The following is a 14,096-nucleotide window of genomic DNA, read 5'->3' on the forward strand; positions in this document are numbered from 1 at the left end:
ATTGCTCAACGGACTACGTTTTGCAAATCGTAAAACCTTTTACTGTTAGTGTTAGTATAGCGATTAGCAGAGATTGTACTTACTTTTTTAACAGAGATTCTATTCTTTCGTATTAAGTCATACAAGCATATCGAATAGAAAAGAGCTATAGGAAACTGAACTCAATTTCAATACGACAGCAATGTTTAAATATAATGTCATCTTATTACCTCCATCAATTTTTACGATCAATATGAATATTTTACGACTAGTGAAAGTTCTCATATTTGGTGAGCTCAAGTGGCACTTAAGATTACTAGCAGGTACCAAATGTACACCACTCAAGCGGAAAGCATTAATTTTGTCATAACAATCGCCCTACTCGCTCACTCAACCGCTTCTCTTCCAGAGTTTAATATAGCTAAAAGCTCCATTCATATCTTTACCCTACCATTTTTTTAATGTGTCATCTTGATGTATTTTATCAGGCGGTAATTTTATTACGGGATTACTCATTGCTTTTAAAACTTTCCCTTGAATATCTTATTTATTGCGGGGAATAAATAAGAGAGACTTTATAAGCCTTCGTATAAATTTTATTAGATCTCTTATTTTATTTTGCGTATGACTGAAAAATTCAAGAATCTTCCTGATGTGTTGGAACAAGAACTAAATTAATGTGCTTTGTATTACCAGCCCGGAATTTAGATCACGTTGGTTATGAAAGTGTTTCAAATAGCTTTAAGCGGACTGTAATGAGTTGTTCAGTATATAGCATTTTCACGGGAAGCGCCTACTACGAGACATTGTTAGAATTTTCAAACGGGTTAATATCAAGAGAGGTCGAGGAATGTTTAATTACCGCTGTGACATCCAGCGAGATACTTGACGCCACCCGAACCGTTATTTATTTTCATGCATGTCGCTCTTTGTATATTTACGTTAGCAAAATACGAGCCTACATCCATTTATTGCTATTTGTTTGCTCATCGTATATTTTTGGATTTTTACATAAACGCAATAAAATATTATACATGTATGTATACTAATACGCCGATAAATACATTATACGAGATTGTACTTTACCTTTCATCACCTCTCCTATTAACAATGCATGCGACATACGTGTTGTGTAAAGCGTTATAAAATAAAATAAAAGTTTTGACAAACTATGGCAAATTTTTTCCTAAGACACACGTTTTTTATAATTTAAATAATGAATAATTCCTATTCAAAAGGACTACAAATAGGTATAACTCCACTGCAGGCTATTTGAAAAAGCTAACCGTATTTCATATGGTCATACTTTGGTGACAGTTGTGAAAGTAATCGCAGCAAACATGTCGGAAATTATCCTGTTGTAGGCTTACCGGGATATATGGGCTCGTTCATAATCCTCACACAGAATGTATTATGGACTTCGGTTTCATCTAGCACTGTTGATGTGTAGGGAGACGATGTCGTGACCCACTTGCATATTTATGTGTTTGCTTACACGTTAGAGATTTAAAAGATACCTTACGAAATGATGGTATAAGATAGATATAGGTACTTTTGACGTTTATTTCATTCACTTGACGAGTAAAATAAAACTGCAAATAAAAAATAGGATAATATGAAACTCGCAAGCATAAATAGCTTGACATCAGGTACGGCCTTATCAGGGTAATAAACTGGCGTCGTTATTACAGCCAAAATGAGTCGCTTTAGGAAATGCGAATGATTAAGTATCATGTGCGACTACCTATTATTGCGATAACCACTAAAAACTCATTTGTGCCAGAAAAATGTTTAATTTAGAGAATAATTTATAGCTGAAATAGAAAGGATCAGTTTATATTAAATTCTTCTACAATTCCGTTGCTGACAGTAGATATCATAAATATTACCCAGAGATTTTAATTGCAATTTAGTAGAGAGCCTTTGTAGGTATGAATTTTAATTCAATGACCCTTATGCGTTACGCGGTTGTGGGGATGAATTATTCGGTGCGTAAATGCTTCCTAACATTGCAAATTAATGTAAAAATGCTTAAATTACCAAAATACACTAGACTTAACCACCCCTATGCTTTACCTTGTTAATGTACTCTACATTAGCATTACCGCACCAAGAGCTTTGAGTTTTTGACTGCCGTTGAAGAGCTTCATAACTTTCAGTCTTATGGGACAAGAACACAGGGAAATCTGTAGTTGATTAAGAAGTTTAGTACTATAATGAGTATTTTGACTATTAAAAATCAATGAACTACTTACAGTTAAATGTTAAACTGTCAAACACTGTTACTTCTATTACTCGATAATTTCGTATCAGAAAAACATGAACAAGCATCTTATGGCAAGAAACAAATTGATTTTTGATGTCGCCTCTTACGTCGCGATAATTTTCTCCGGCCGTCTGCCGCCTCATTTACCGACAAAAACTTATTTTGTCGGTAAACATTAATAACGCTATGTAAAAGGAGCTTATACTAAAGTCATTATGTATGATAAATTAAATTATTAATTTCACCTCCGACTGATGTTCGTTTACAATTTTGCGCTGAAAATTATGTCATTATGACTCGAGTGCTTTTATGGTTACTGTTTAATTAATTAATTATATACAGTTCTTTTGAAGAAAGTCTTTCCTTATTGAAAAATTCTTTAGAATTTACTTACAATGCACTTATTTGATTTAATATTATATGGGCATAATTCATATAACAAAGTGTGTGATTAGTTCTATAGTGTTCGATATCCTGTTCTACTGCTAGGTGTCTTATTACATGATATATAGTGTTATTATATGGTGTACAGCTGTAGCAATCAGTATGTAAATATGTGGGGTAAGTGAACGATCTGGTGTGAGTGGGTGCAGCCTGCGCGGCGCGACAGCCTCCGGCGCGTTCTGCGCCCGTGCGCACGCTCCTATCTCACGTCTTTAGATACCTGTTCTAATCCACGAGTAATCTCAAAAGCATTACATTAATACAAACAGACGTGAACGATGTAGCTTTGTCGTATTGCATTGTGCTTTATTTTAGATGCAAAATGTGGTTAGCGATGAACATAGCGGCGTTGACGCTAACGTTGCACGTGATCAACGCGGCGGATGTGAACTTTTCGGGAATCGAGCGAACTGACTACAAGCGTCTGCAGCATAAAAATGCTTGTCCCACTTATACCACACATGATAAGGTGCTGCTTAAACGTGTTACTATGATATCAAAATATATTTTTACGGGAAAAGTGCATAGTGTACATTCAGGTAACAATACAAGGGTGTACAAAGTTAAAATTCGTCGAGTGCTAAAGGGTGATTTGAATGAAATAAATGTTCCGTCTAGATTTGGCAAAGCGGCGTCATTACGATTCAGCGATGCTACAGTTTTAGTACAAAGTACATTAGACTTGAAATGCCCTCCATTACGTGTTCGCACTTACGTCATATTTCTGACTGTAAAGAAAAACTGCGATGAAGAAGGTCCTGTGCGACTGAAGTTAGTTCTCGAACCGGTGCTGCTAACTCTACGGAATATAGATATTATTGAAGCCGCTATTAAAGGTAAGATATATGTAAAAGTTCATGAAGTAAGTTTTTAGTTTGTAAGTATTTAAAATTTTCTTGTATAACTTTCTGATGTAACTATTTTAAAACTGCCTCGTATTGCATCTTCAACATTTAATCCTACTAATATAATAAATGCGAAAGTTTGTGAGGATGGATGAATATTTGATATTCTTTCACGAAAAAACTACGGGACTGATTTGAATGACACTTTACAGTAATACAAATATAGACCATACATTAAATGAACACATGATCAGCTATAGAAATCGCTAGTAAATAAACAATATTTTTTTTATTCTCAAATATATCGAAACTATTCAATGGCTTTCTACTATAAAATACACGATCGTCGAACTAACTGAAAACAAAAATCATCGTAAGTTTTTAATAACCGGCGATATTGCGAATACGCCGTCAGAGAGATGGGAGCATGATTGGTATAATAAATACGCTACTGTATCAAGCCGTTTATGTAAAAGTTAATGGAAATGCTGGTACTTTAACGGTTGTAGGTACGCATTGAGTAAACAAGTAGGCGGCAATTAGTTGCAGGGCGGGGCGTGAGGCAAAGTCGTTTGTGATGACGGAGAACTTATTGCGATTAATTATATGGAGGCTCACTGTTTTTATATATCAATATTTTTAGTTGAACCGTTCGTTCATTCAAATACATAATTTCATACATATTTCATGTATTCATTAATAAAAAATAACAATCAATTAGATCAGTAGTAGAAGATCAGGTGTGGAGTAGGATTTTGCTTTACGGTTTTTTTTAAATATAAAAGCTCAAAGCTCTTCATCACTATTCACTGCTACAATTTTATTGATTTATCAAGTATAATATTATCACACCTTATCTTAAACGTTAACATAGTTCTCAAATATTTCATCAGTTTTATAATTAAATGGTTAAACGAACTTACCTGTAAGTGAAGTTCTACCATAATTATACGAAGCTCCTTGTCTGAGACGGTTTTTACTATGGTAGTCTACGGTTTCATGCTAGTAGCCATCACAATGTATCCAAGCTAAAAAAAAAAAAACAAAAACACGACAATATCCGGAACGCAACTGTCAAACTTCATTACTTTTAAAGCAAGAAGTTTCATGAACAACTCAGACTTGGTCAGAGGTGGGTAGGGTGGGAACAGGTACCGTCTCAGACAAGGAGCTTCGTATAATTATGGTAGAACTTCACTTACAGGTAAGTTCGTTTAACCATTTAATTATACTCTCTCCTTGTCTGAGACGGTTTTTACTATGGTAGATGTTTAAAGATTCATGAGTTGTGAATGAAACCATTTATAATAAATCAAATGAATTTTTTATTTATTTCAAAATATTACAAATATTCTTATAACTAGAGACAAGTTTTTCTTAAATATTTGTACTCAGATTACAAATAGTATCAGAGAAGGATAAAGGATCTTCTATTATAGGCCTATTGTAAAACCTAGCAAATACAGAAGAACCTCTAGACCAGCCAGCAGTCTTACGGATAAGGTCTATGCTAAGACCCGCCCTGTTTGCTGCCGACGTAGTCGCGTGTCTGGTACTATGGGCAGAAAAAACAGACACATCTATCCCAGATTCACACAATACGGATTTTATCCAACGACTTATTGTTTGAGATGAAGCCTTCTTATATGGTTTTTTAAATGTTAAAATCAGGTGATCTATGTTTTGCCTTAATTTTTCTGTGGCTTTTAAATAAATTTTTATAATTTCTACAGGGCAGATTTCTTTTTCCGTAAACGACTGCAAATGTAAGATTGGTTGAAATGAATTTTTATTTGACGTTTTTATAATGTCTGGGATTTTAATTTGAACTCCGCTTTGTGTAAATTTAATATTTGATACTTTTATTAGGGACAGTGTTTGAACCCTATGTCCCGTAGTAAGAGCTAACATTATAACAAGTTTTTTAGTAGCCCTTTGTAAATCCAAATTATTATTCGTATAATTTTTACCTATATATTCTAATACTAAGCCTGGGTCCCAAGTCATATTATATTTTGGTTTAGGTGGTTTCATTTTAAACACACCTTTTAAGAATCTTTTTATTCTATCATCTGCACTAACTTTCGGTCCCATTATTAATACAATAGCTGATCTAATGGTATTAAGGGTACCATATGAGGCACCTGAGTTAAAACGTTCACTTAAAAAATTTAAAATAAATGGGACTGAAGTTTGAAAAGGATCTAATTTAAACCTATTACAAAAACTCCACCATAATTTAAGAGAGCTATCATATTGTTTGATAGTATTGCTAGATAGTGAATTTAACATAATTCCTAAGGCTGAGTTTGGAGTGCCCCGTCTCACGAACGCCTCGCTGACAGCAGCCCTGCAGCCAGGGTAAGTTGTTGATGAAGGGGGTGTGTTTCTCTGTAAGGAGAAGATAATAAATTTGGATTGGGTTCGAAAATTAACATTTTTCCAACTAGAAGAGTCTGTAATGTGGGAAACCAGGCTTGGGATTTCCATAAAGGAAATACCAAGATACCTTCTGCTTTATCACATTGTATTTTTCTAATGCATTTTAAAACTAATGAGAAAGGAGGAAATGCATAAAAAAAATATTTACTCCATTTAACAGTAAATGCATCTACAGCAAACGCTTCAGGATCTTGTTTCCATGAGATAAACTTCTTACATTTGTTATTGATTCTAGAGGCAAATAAATCAATTTCTGGGCAGCCAAATTGTTGTACAATTTCATCATAGGCAGTATTTGAAAGTTCCCATTCTATGTTTATTTTCCTTGATTCAAAGTCAGCTTCAAAATTATCTTTTGAATTTATGTATGACGCATACACCCAGATATTTTTTCTCTCGCAATATTGCCAAAAAATCCTAGCCATTTCATTTAAATGAGGAAATTGAACACCACCCATTTTGTTAATATATGCTACTGCTGTTGTGTTATCCACTCTGAGTAAGATTTCACAATGACTTAGGTCTTTTGTAAAAGATTGAAGTCCTAGATAAGCTGCCTTAATTTCTAAGAAATTGATATGGTTTTGCCTCTCAGTGGAAGACCATGAACCTGAAGCTCGCTCTATACCACAAGCTGCTCCCCAGCCAGTGGTTGAGGCATCTGTCTGAATTTCTAGAGAAAAATTATAATTTTGAATCGGGTTAGACCTATCTATGTTCTTTGTCCACCATTCTAATTCGGAAGTAACTATTTTTGATAATTCCATTTTTTCATCATAATTGTTATCCTTTTTAATTAAAGCAAGATATCTCTCCCTTTCTAGAAGTTTTGTATATACCCATGAATAAGGTATAGCTGGACAAACTGAAGTTAATTTTCCTAGCAGTTGAGAAAATTCCCTTATTTTACAAGACTTAATTTTCTTGAAATAATTAACTTTTTCTATTATAGATAATTGTTTTTCTAGAGGTACCGATAAGGACATTGATCTTGAATCTATAATTAGGCCCAGGTAAGTACAAGTCTTTTTAGGTGTGAAAATACTCTTTTCAAGGTTAATAATAAAACCTAGATCTTGAAACAAAGTGCACGAAATCTCTATATCCTTCCTACATTGTTCTTTTGATGAGTTAAAATATATTATATCGTCTAAGTAAGATGTCAGGACAATATTTTTATTTCTAAGGTAGGTACATATTGGTTTCATAAGTTTTGTGAATACAAAAGGGGCTGTGCATAAACCAAAAGGTAAGCAGTTAAATTCATACAACTTATTGTCAAATTTAAACCTCAAAAACTTTTTTGATTCATTTGAAATAGCCACACTAAAGTATGCATCTTTCAAATCTAATTTTGCCATATACCAGTCTTGAGTAATTAATTTACATGCTGTTCTCATGTCTTCTAATTTGAAATGACATGTATCAATGTATTGATTTAATTCTTTTAAATTCAATATAAACCTGAATGTACCATTTGGTTTTGGAATTACAAATATTGGTGATATAAACTGGCCCACTATATATTCACATTGAGATACAGCACCCAAATTTATTAATTTTTCAATTTCCCATTCAATAATTTCTTTTTCTTTGTTAGACCAAGACTGATGGGGTCCTGTATGCTCTGGAGGGATAAAATTAAATGGGATATTGTATCCCTGAACCCATTGTAAGATTACCGGGTCATTAGTAATTTTTAACCAGTTATGAGAAAAAAATTTCAATTTACCGGCATGTACCTCTAGTATCTGCGATATTTGTTTTGGGGTTGTCGACTGGGGCGCTGGGCTTGAGGTCTCTTCCGCTGTTGTAGAGGCCTCTGGCCCTGGGCTTGCTGGGGAGTCTGAATTTGCTTGGCTGGCACGCTGCGAGGTTGATGATGTGCTTGCCCGCTGCGGGGTTGAGAATGGTGTTGCAGCGGGCTCTTCCAGTTTTCCTGTCTTATAGGTCTTTTAATTTGGGAGCCTGTTTTTTGAATGCTCTGGGCCGCTTTAATAAGTTCCCCACAGTTTTTACCAAAAAGGTATTCGTCTGTTTTTACCTTTTTGACTGCTTCCTTTATAACTGGACTTGTTCCCGCAAGAGCAAAAAATTTTCTCGATTCGGAGTCTTGGTGGAGAACTTCTGCGGCTAGTTTTGCGGAGTCATTCAGTTGTTCTACAATTTCTTTGGTATTTATATTACCCTTAAGGACACAGGTAAGTGCCTTACCTAATGCGACCATCATTTTACCTATTAACGCCTGACGGAAAACTATTCGTTTGTCTCGCTTCTTACTGGCTTCATTCATAGCCGCTGCTATCTCTTCATTCAAGACAGGCGGTACAGCTGCCATAAAATTTATTGGTGAGGGGTATTTCTTTGTTAAATTTTCTCTGGCTTCTTTTCCAAGTCCCTGATGAATGATGTTTGTCCATCGTTCTGTCAGCTGCTGCTGTATCTCCCCACCAACAATGTTTTCCTTCTCACCTTCCTTGCCCAGGGCTAACAGAAGCTCCTCTGGGATATCTTCGACTGTAAATAATATAAAACAAAATGTTATTCATTTCTCATACTACTATATGATTTTATTTATTTAGGGAACAAACATTTCTATCAGGCTGTGGTTGTAACTGTCTATCCACAAGTGATAGCACTAGAAAGTAAGAATAAAATGTCTATCCGCTAAGTGATAGCGCTGAAATGTATATATCTGACACTGTCTATCCGCTAGGTGATAGCGCTGAAATGTATATAATATATAACTGACATTGTCTACCTGCTAGTGGTAGCGCTAAGTCAAAAATTAGTATTGGGCCTGTACACTAGTTTAATAGGTACTAAATCTACCACAGTTATCCAGTCGTTTGAAGTAGGTAAGATTTGGGTTAACAATATTACCTGTCAAGTCTTCAGTGCATTCAACAGGAGGAGGAGGAGGAGTCCCTGGACTTGACTCTCTATCTCTATCAGTTCTGCCTTCACATTTCTTCAATTTTCTTTCCAGTTTTTTTAATTTCTTCCACAAATCTTCTTGGGAATAGGAATCTGATCTTTTTCTTTTCCCCATTTTCACTTCACAATTATTTTAAGACAGTGATTTTTGCAACGCAAACACAAGAGAGATAAAACACGCGCGATCCGTAGGTACAATGAGAAAGTTTTTTCAGGAAACGGAAATGACTAGTGTACGAATATAACGAACCTAACAAAAAACCCGCTTTTTCGTTCAGAAAAACACTCATGTCATGTTGACATGTACAAACAGGTTGCAATGCATAAACATAACATAAACATAACCTCTAAACCGGTACATACGCGATATTTAATGATATTCTTTGGTAAAACAACGTTAATATCTTCGTTTGACTACCAAAAAACTTTTATGCTATGTATCACTTACCCCTTGAACGTTAGTAAGAATTCAATCCATTTATGTACCTTTAATGCACTCGTCATTGTAAGATTTCCTTTGCATTTATAAGCTTGTAGCACTTGATTTATTCAATTTACAGTGGAACATGATATTAAAACTTAGTATTAGTAATTAATACACTTGTTTTTAAATGAAATTTTCATTTTTATAAAAATAAACAAAATTTTACTGTGATGGCTTGCGCACAAAAAAACGTAATGAAGTTTGACAGTTGCGTTCCGGATATTGTCGTGTTTTTGTTTTTTTTTTTTTAGCTTGGATACATTGTGATGGCTACTAGCATGAAACCGTAGACTACCATAGTAAAAACCGTCTCAGACAAGGAGAGAGTATAATTTATTAATTATATTCTTATATCAACCCAGTATTGGGAAAGGAATTAAGGAAAGCGTCAGAGAGCTTCAGTTCTTCATGAAAAGCATTACAATAATAGGTACTAAAGGGGTTGTTATTATTAATAGCAACACCGTAGTTATTATACGCTAAATGCTCTTATAAACATTATGACAGAACGTAGGTAAAATACCTCTATTCTGAATTCCATTTACATAGTGGTTGTAATCTCCATGGAAAATGGCTGTGACATGCGGATCGACGGCCAAACGTACGTGATGAAATTATAAGGGTTACGTTTTTGCCATTTGTATTTAGCAACTATAGAACCATACACTTAAATGTTGTTTTGAAACTCAATACTCCTTTTATCATAAGCGGTATCTTTACAAATATCAAGCTCTGAGGTTTAAATTAAATGTTAATCATACCCTTTCTCTTTACTTTGCTTACATAAAAGCGGTAAGATGATATAAACTACCTTGTACCTACGTAGGCGGAAAGGATATTGCGTCAAATAATGTTCGTAAAGGTTTGTAATAGATAGGAATTTGCCAATTGCAATTGTGTATAACTGAAAAGGAAACTAATTTAAATAAAACGATAACCGTTTGTATATACCGAAGCAATAACGAAATGTTTATCTATTAGTTGTCGTAGGGCAGTTTATTGAGCGACCACCTTTCCTTATATTTTATGTTTGGAAAACAAAATAATGTTAAATGTAACATCATCACAATGAGTTATTAAAGTGAAGCCAATAGCCATCAAAAGAAGCTTCATAGTAGCTTATTCAAAGTTATTTATGATAGATGTATCATTAAGAGCTTTTGAAGAGATGTTGGAATAAATATTCAGTTCAATCTGGAGGAGCTAGTTCAGACTTATCTAACCGCAAAATTTCCCGCTTTGTTTTCATAAAATAAGGAAATTTTTTACATACTGATTTTCATAAAAATGGTTACTTTCGTATAAGTGTCCACCGAAGCAAAAATACATATTTAGAACTCTTTATTATCCTTAAATTTTTGCTAACTCTATCATGAAATGTTAAGGAAGTCCAAAATTCTAATCGTCTGAATCCGAACTCGATCTGCATGTATTACATTTGTTTCGAGGTGAGATTCAGTTTGCCGAGCAAGGCCATATTATGAACAAGATAACTTCAGATGCCACAGGAATATTAAATCTAGTTCCATGTCCCCAGAAAGTTGCCTCGTGTGCAAAAGTTTCGTTTACCTGTGTGCCCGTTCCCGTTATATTAGTGTTATGAAAATCTAAAACTTACCTGGTTTCAGTTAGGTTATACTAATTTTAGAACACATGAACGAGAAGCCCTTATTTAAGTTGGCTAGCTGAAACATTTAACTAACTATGTATTAATGCATTAAGAGCCTGACAGTGCTTAGAAAGGTATTTTTTTTATAAGGACTAAAAGTTATGTATAAAGTCAAGTAGACACTAAATATAAAGTAATAATAAACGACAACAACTCCAATAAAGGTTACCTAGGTACGTCCGTTTACGTTTATGGCACGAACATCATGCAGTATAAACTGGGGTTCTGACAATGACTTATTTGCCGAGTTATAAAAACGAGCCACGAGTACATTTTATGTTTATTTCGGCCTTATATTTCACACGTCGTCGTTGCTAAGATTATAAGAAAACATAAAGTATGAAACCTCCATGTTTTATGTTGATTCTAGCGGGAATCGGGGCGTCCTAAACAGTAAAATGACTGGATTCTTAGATCTTCTCATAAATTAAAGTGTTTTAGTTCTTTTGTGAATTTATTACTGTAATAACTATTCGTGTGTCAGGGGACTTTTCATGAATATTCCTTGCCTTACTATAAAAACTATTTGAGGATTTTTTACAACGTGTAGTACCTAACTATACAATTTGATACTAATACCTGTATAAGAATCTTACTTTTCTTGTATAATATTTGCCTCAAGTTTAGCATAAAAGGTTGAAGTAGGAGCAAAAACGAAAAATGCTGTAAGTAAGAAATATACATGGAATTAGGTAAAAGAGAGCCAAGGAAATGAACGAAAATAAACAGAAAAAGTACCGTAAGGCTGAAAACTTCTAAGTATTTCCGCAATTGTTTGTTACAACAAATCTTAAGTAGAATGTGACAATACGTCGCCAAGACAGATTTTTATATTTCCTTATTCACAGTTCCTATTGAAGTTGGCAACGAAAGCAACTTTTACGAAGTTTTGCGAAGTAGGTTGAAGCTTAAATCTTAAATAATAGCTCGCATCCTAATCGAATTTCTTCAACGTTTCATCTAACCAATGCAAGTGAAGTATTTTAAAATATAAATTGTAGGTATATAGAATATATGTTATTTGTTTTCAGATAGTTAGTTACCTATCTAAATAGAATTTGCTATGTTAATTACTCTTCTGAGGAACTTTTTTGTAATGACATCGAAAGTTCAATTATTAATTTTTATGTTTTATTTTATTCGGAAGAAATAATAGACTGTAACTACTTAGTTGTAGTTGATTTCGTAATACAGTACATACACCTGGGTAAGGTATACACAGAATATACAATAGTATTCGTAAGATAAAATTATTGTGATGATGTAGAACTCAAAATAAATGAATACGTAGAACGGAATTCACGCTTTTGCAAGTTTAGAGAAAAAGCATACATTTTACCTACATGCTTATTCACGTGTGCAAAACGAGCTTGAAACTGAATGTAACTAGATTTCACAGAAAATACTTCGACTCTTCTTAAAATGAATATTATAATATTCATGAGCAACTAGAAGATAATCAAAATATTAGTAAAAGTGGAAAGCTTAATGTCTAAACTTCGTAGGTCATTAAAGTTGATGATCGAGTTTGTTTCAACTTGGCTTGGCAACTTCGGATCCTTTGGGAAAACAACACCTCCTGAAACTCCCAGACGCCTGCACCCGTATCCAAATAGTTTTTGTTATGAAAGTTTTTCAATTTGCTATAAATTCATCGGTTTTTATCAAGTGGATTCAATCACCTCGGGGCTGTTTTAAATGGGATCGTATAACTTGTCTTTATTGAGTGGTAATAATTGTCTTGTCTCCGTTTTAACTGCTCAAAAACTATTGATGAGCGGCGTGTTCGATTCAATGAATTTATCCGATATAAATCGGTCTTCCATAATTGTTTATGTAGGATTAATTGTTTGGTTCGGGTCGATTCGCCGACGGCGTGCCGAGTCTCTACTCTCGTATATCAGAAACTTGACGTGTGATTCAATTAAAGCAGCAACTGACAGCGGCCAGTCAGATGCATAAAACTCATAAAACACTTTGTATACACGCGCTTTTAGTGCGCGGTTATGGGAACGATCTTCCACTATTTATTTATAAAACTAGCGGAAGATGGCTAAGATATTATGTAATTAAGAACTCAAACATTAATTTATCTTTTTTAATTCAAATTACGTTATTATAAGAGTTAATGCTACTAACTTCTAAGATTTAACATGATCTTTTTATTGGTTAATATAAAGTAAACGCTTGCTTGATCTAGGTGCATTTCAGTTTACAATTAATTGAACATAGCAAGTTGCTGAGCGAAAGCCAGGAATATTTCAATTAAGTGTCGGAGCATATGCTGGCAAGTTAGTGAGTAACGTCTCATCCGGGGAGCGGTTGTTAAATCTGGTACAGATAATAAAGTGGACTGTATTTACGACACGCTTCAAGCCAAGTTATAGGTCGATTCGATTAGCTCGATAGTTTACTGAACATGATTACAGCAGCTGTGAAACTTACGTATTTAACGATGCAGTAATTATTATTTACTTACCGCAAACATGTTTACAATTTGTGTTGTATAGATAGATAGATTGTAGACGAGTTCGTTTTTATAAATTGATTTTTGGATACATAATTTCATTAGTTTCGCGTCCTACAACTTAATATCGCGAGGTGTCGCTCGGACGCATAAATTGAAAACCGTTTTTATTATTACGGCCTCCATTAAAACCTTTTACGATTCGGTGGCAACTCCCATTTCGCTGCCTCCAAACACGTCTTATAATTAAATTTATTTAGAACGTTTTATACTTAATGTAGTAGGTTCCAGTCTAAGGAACATTAACTTTCGACATTTCCATTGAGATAGGGGCGCTATAATTTTTAATACGAATTTAACAATTAAAATCAATTCTAAGAAGACGCCGATGTGAAGTGAAGAAGATGTAGTTACGGCAATAATTAACTTGGAATGTTTCTACAGAAAATCAATGTTACTTAGTGCTGTTAATCTTGTTAGAAGTTGCTGATGTGTGGATATCAGAGGATTGAGTTACTTGAGCTCGAAGCTGGACATTAGGAGAATTCATCCTTGATGAGATG

The 14,096-nt window shown here is 34.2% G+C and overlaps 2 protein-coding genes across 3 annotated transcripts in view; both read right to left on the reverse strand.

The window, feature by feature from the left end:
• The window catches only part of LOC149487830 (luciferin 4-monooxygenase-like), a 124,827-nt gene that overhangs the window by 80,545 nt on the left and 30,186 nt on the right, over positions 1-14,096 (reverse strand). The gene's annotated exons all lie outside the window — the stretch shown is intronic.
• Positions 4,479-9,270, reverse strand: LOC149487835 (uncharacterized). Of its 2 annotated transcripts, XM_089696508.1 has the most exons (3): positions 8,860-9,270; positions 7,719-8,493; positions 4,479-5,925 (listed from the first exon to the last, which is right to left on the reverse strand). In XM_089696508.1, exons 1-2 carry the CDS (start codon positions 9,026-9,028, stop codon positions 7,721-7,723), a joined length of 942 nt encoding a protein of 313 aa, XP_089552634.1. In that variant the 5' UTR covers positions 9,029-9,270; the 3' UTR covers positions 4,479-5,925; positions 7,719-7,720. The 2 variants fall into 2 exon arrangements, with proteins under 2 accessions (XP_089552634.1, XP_089552633.1); XM_089696507.1 differs by lacking the exon at positions 8,860-9,270 and having other exon boundaries at positions 4,487-5,925; positions 7,709-7,760.

This window comes from Colias philodice, chromosome 6 (assembly GCF_061535455.1).
Source record: "Colias philodice isolate Cphi_HAF_F1 chromosome 6, ilColPhil1 Martin Lab GWU primary, whole genome shotgun sequence".
Lineage (NCBI taxonomy): Eukaryota > Metazoa > Arthropoda > Insecta > Lepidoptera > Pieridae > Colias > Colias philodice.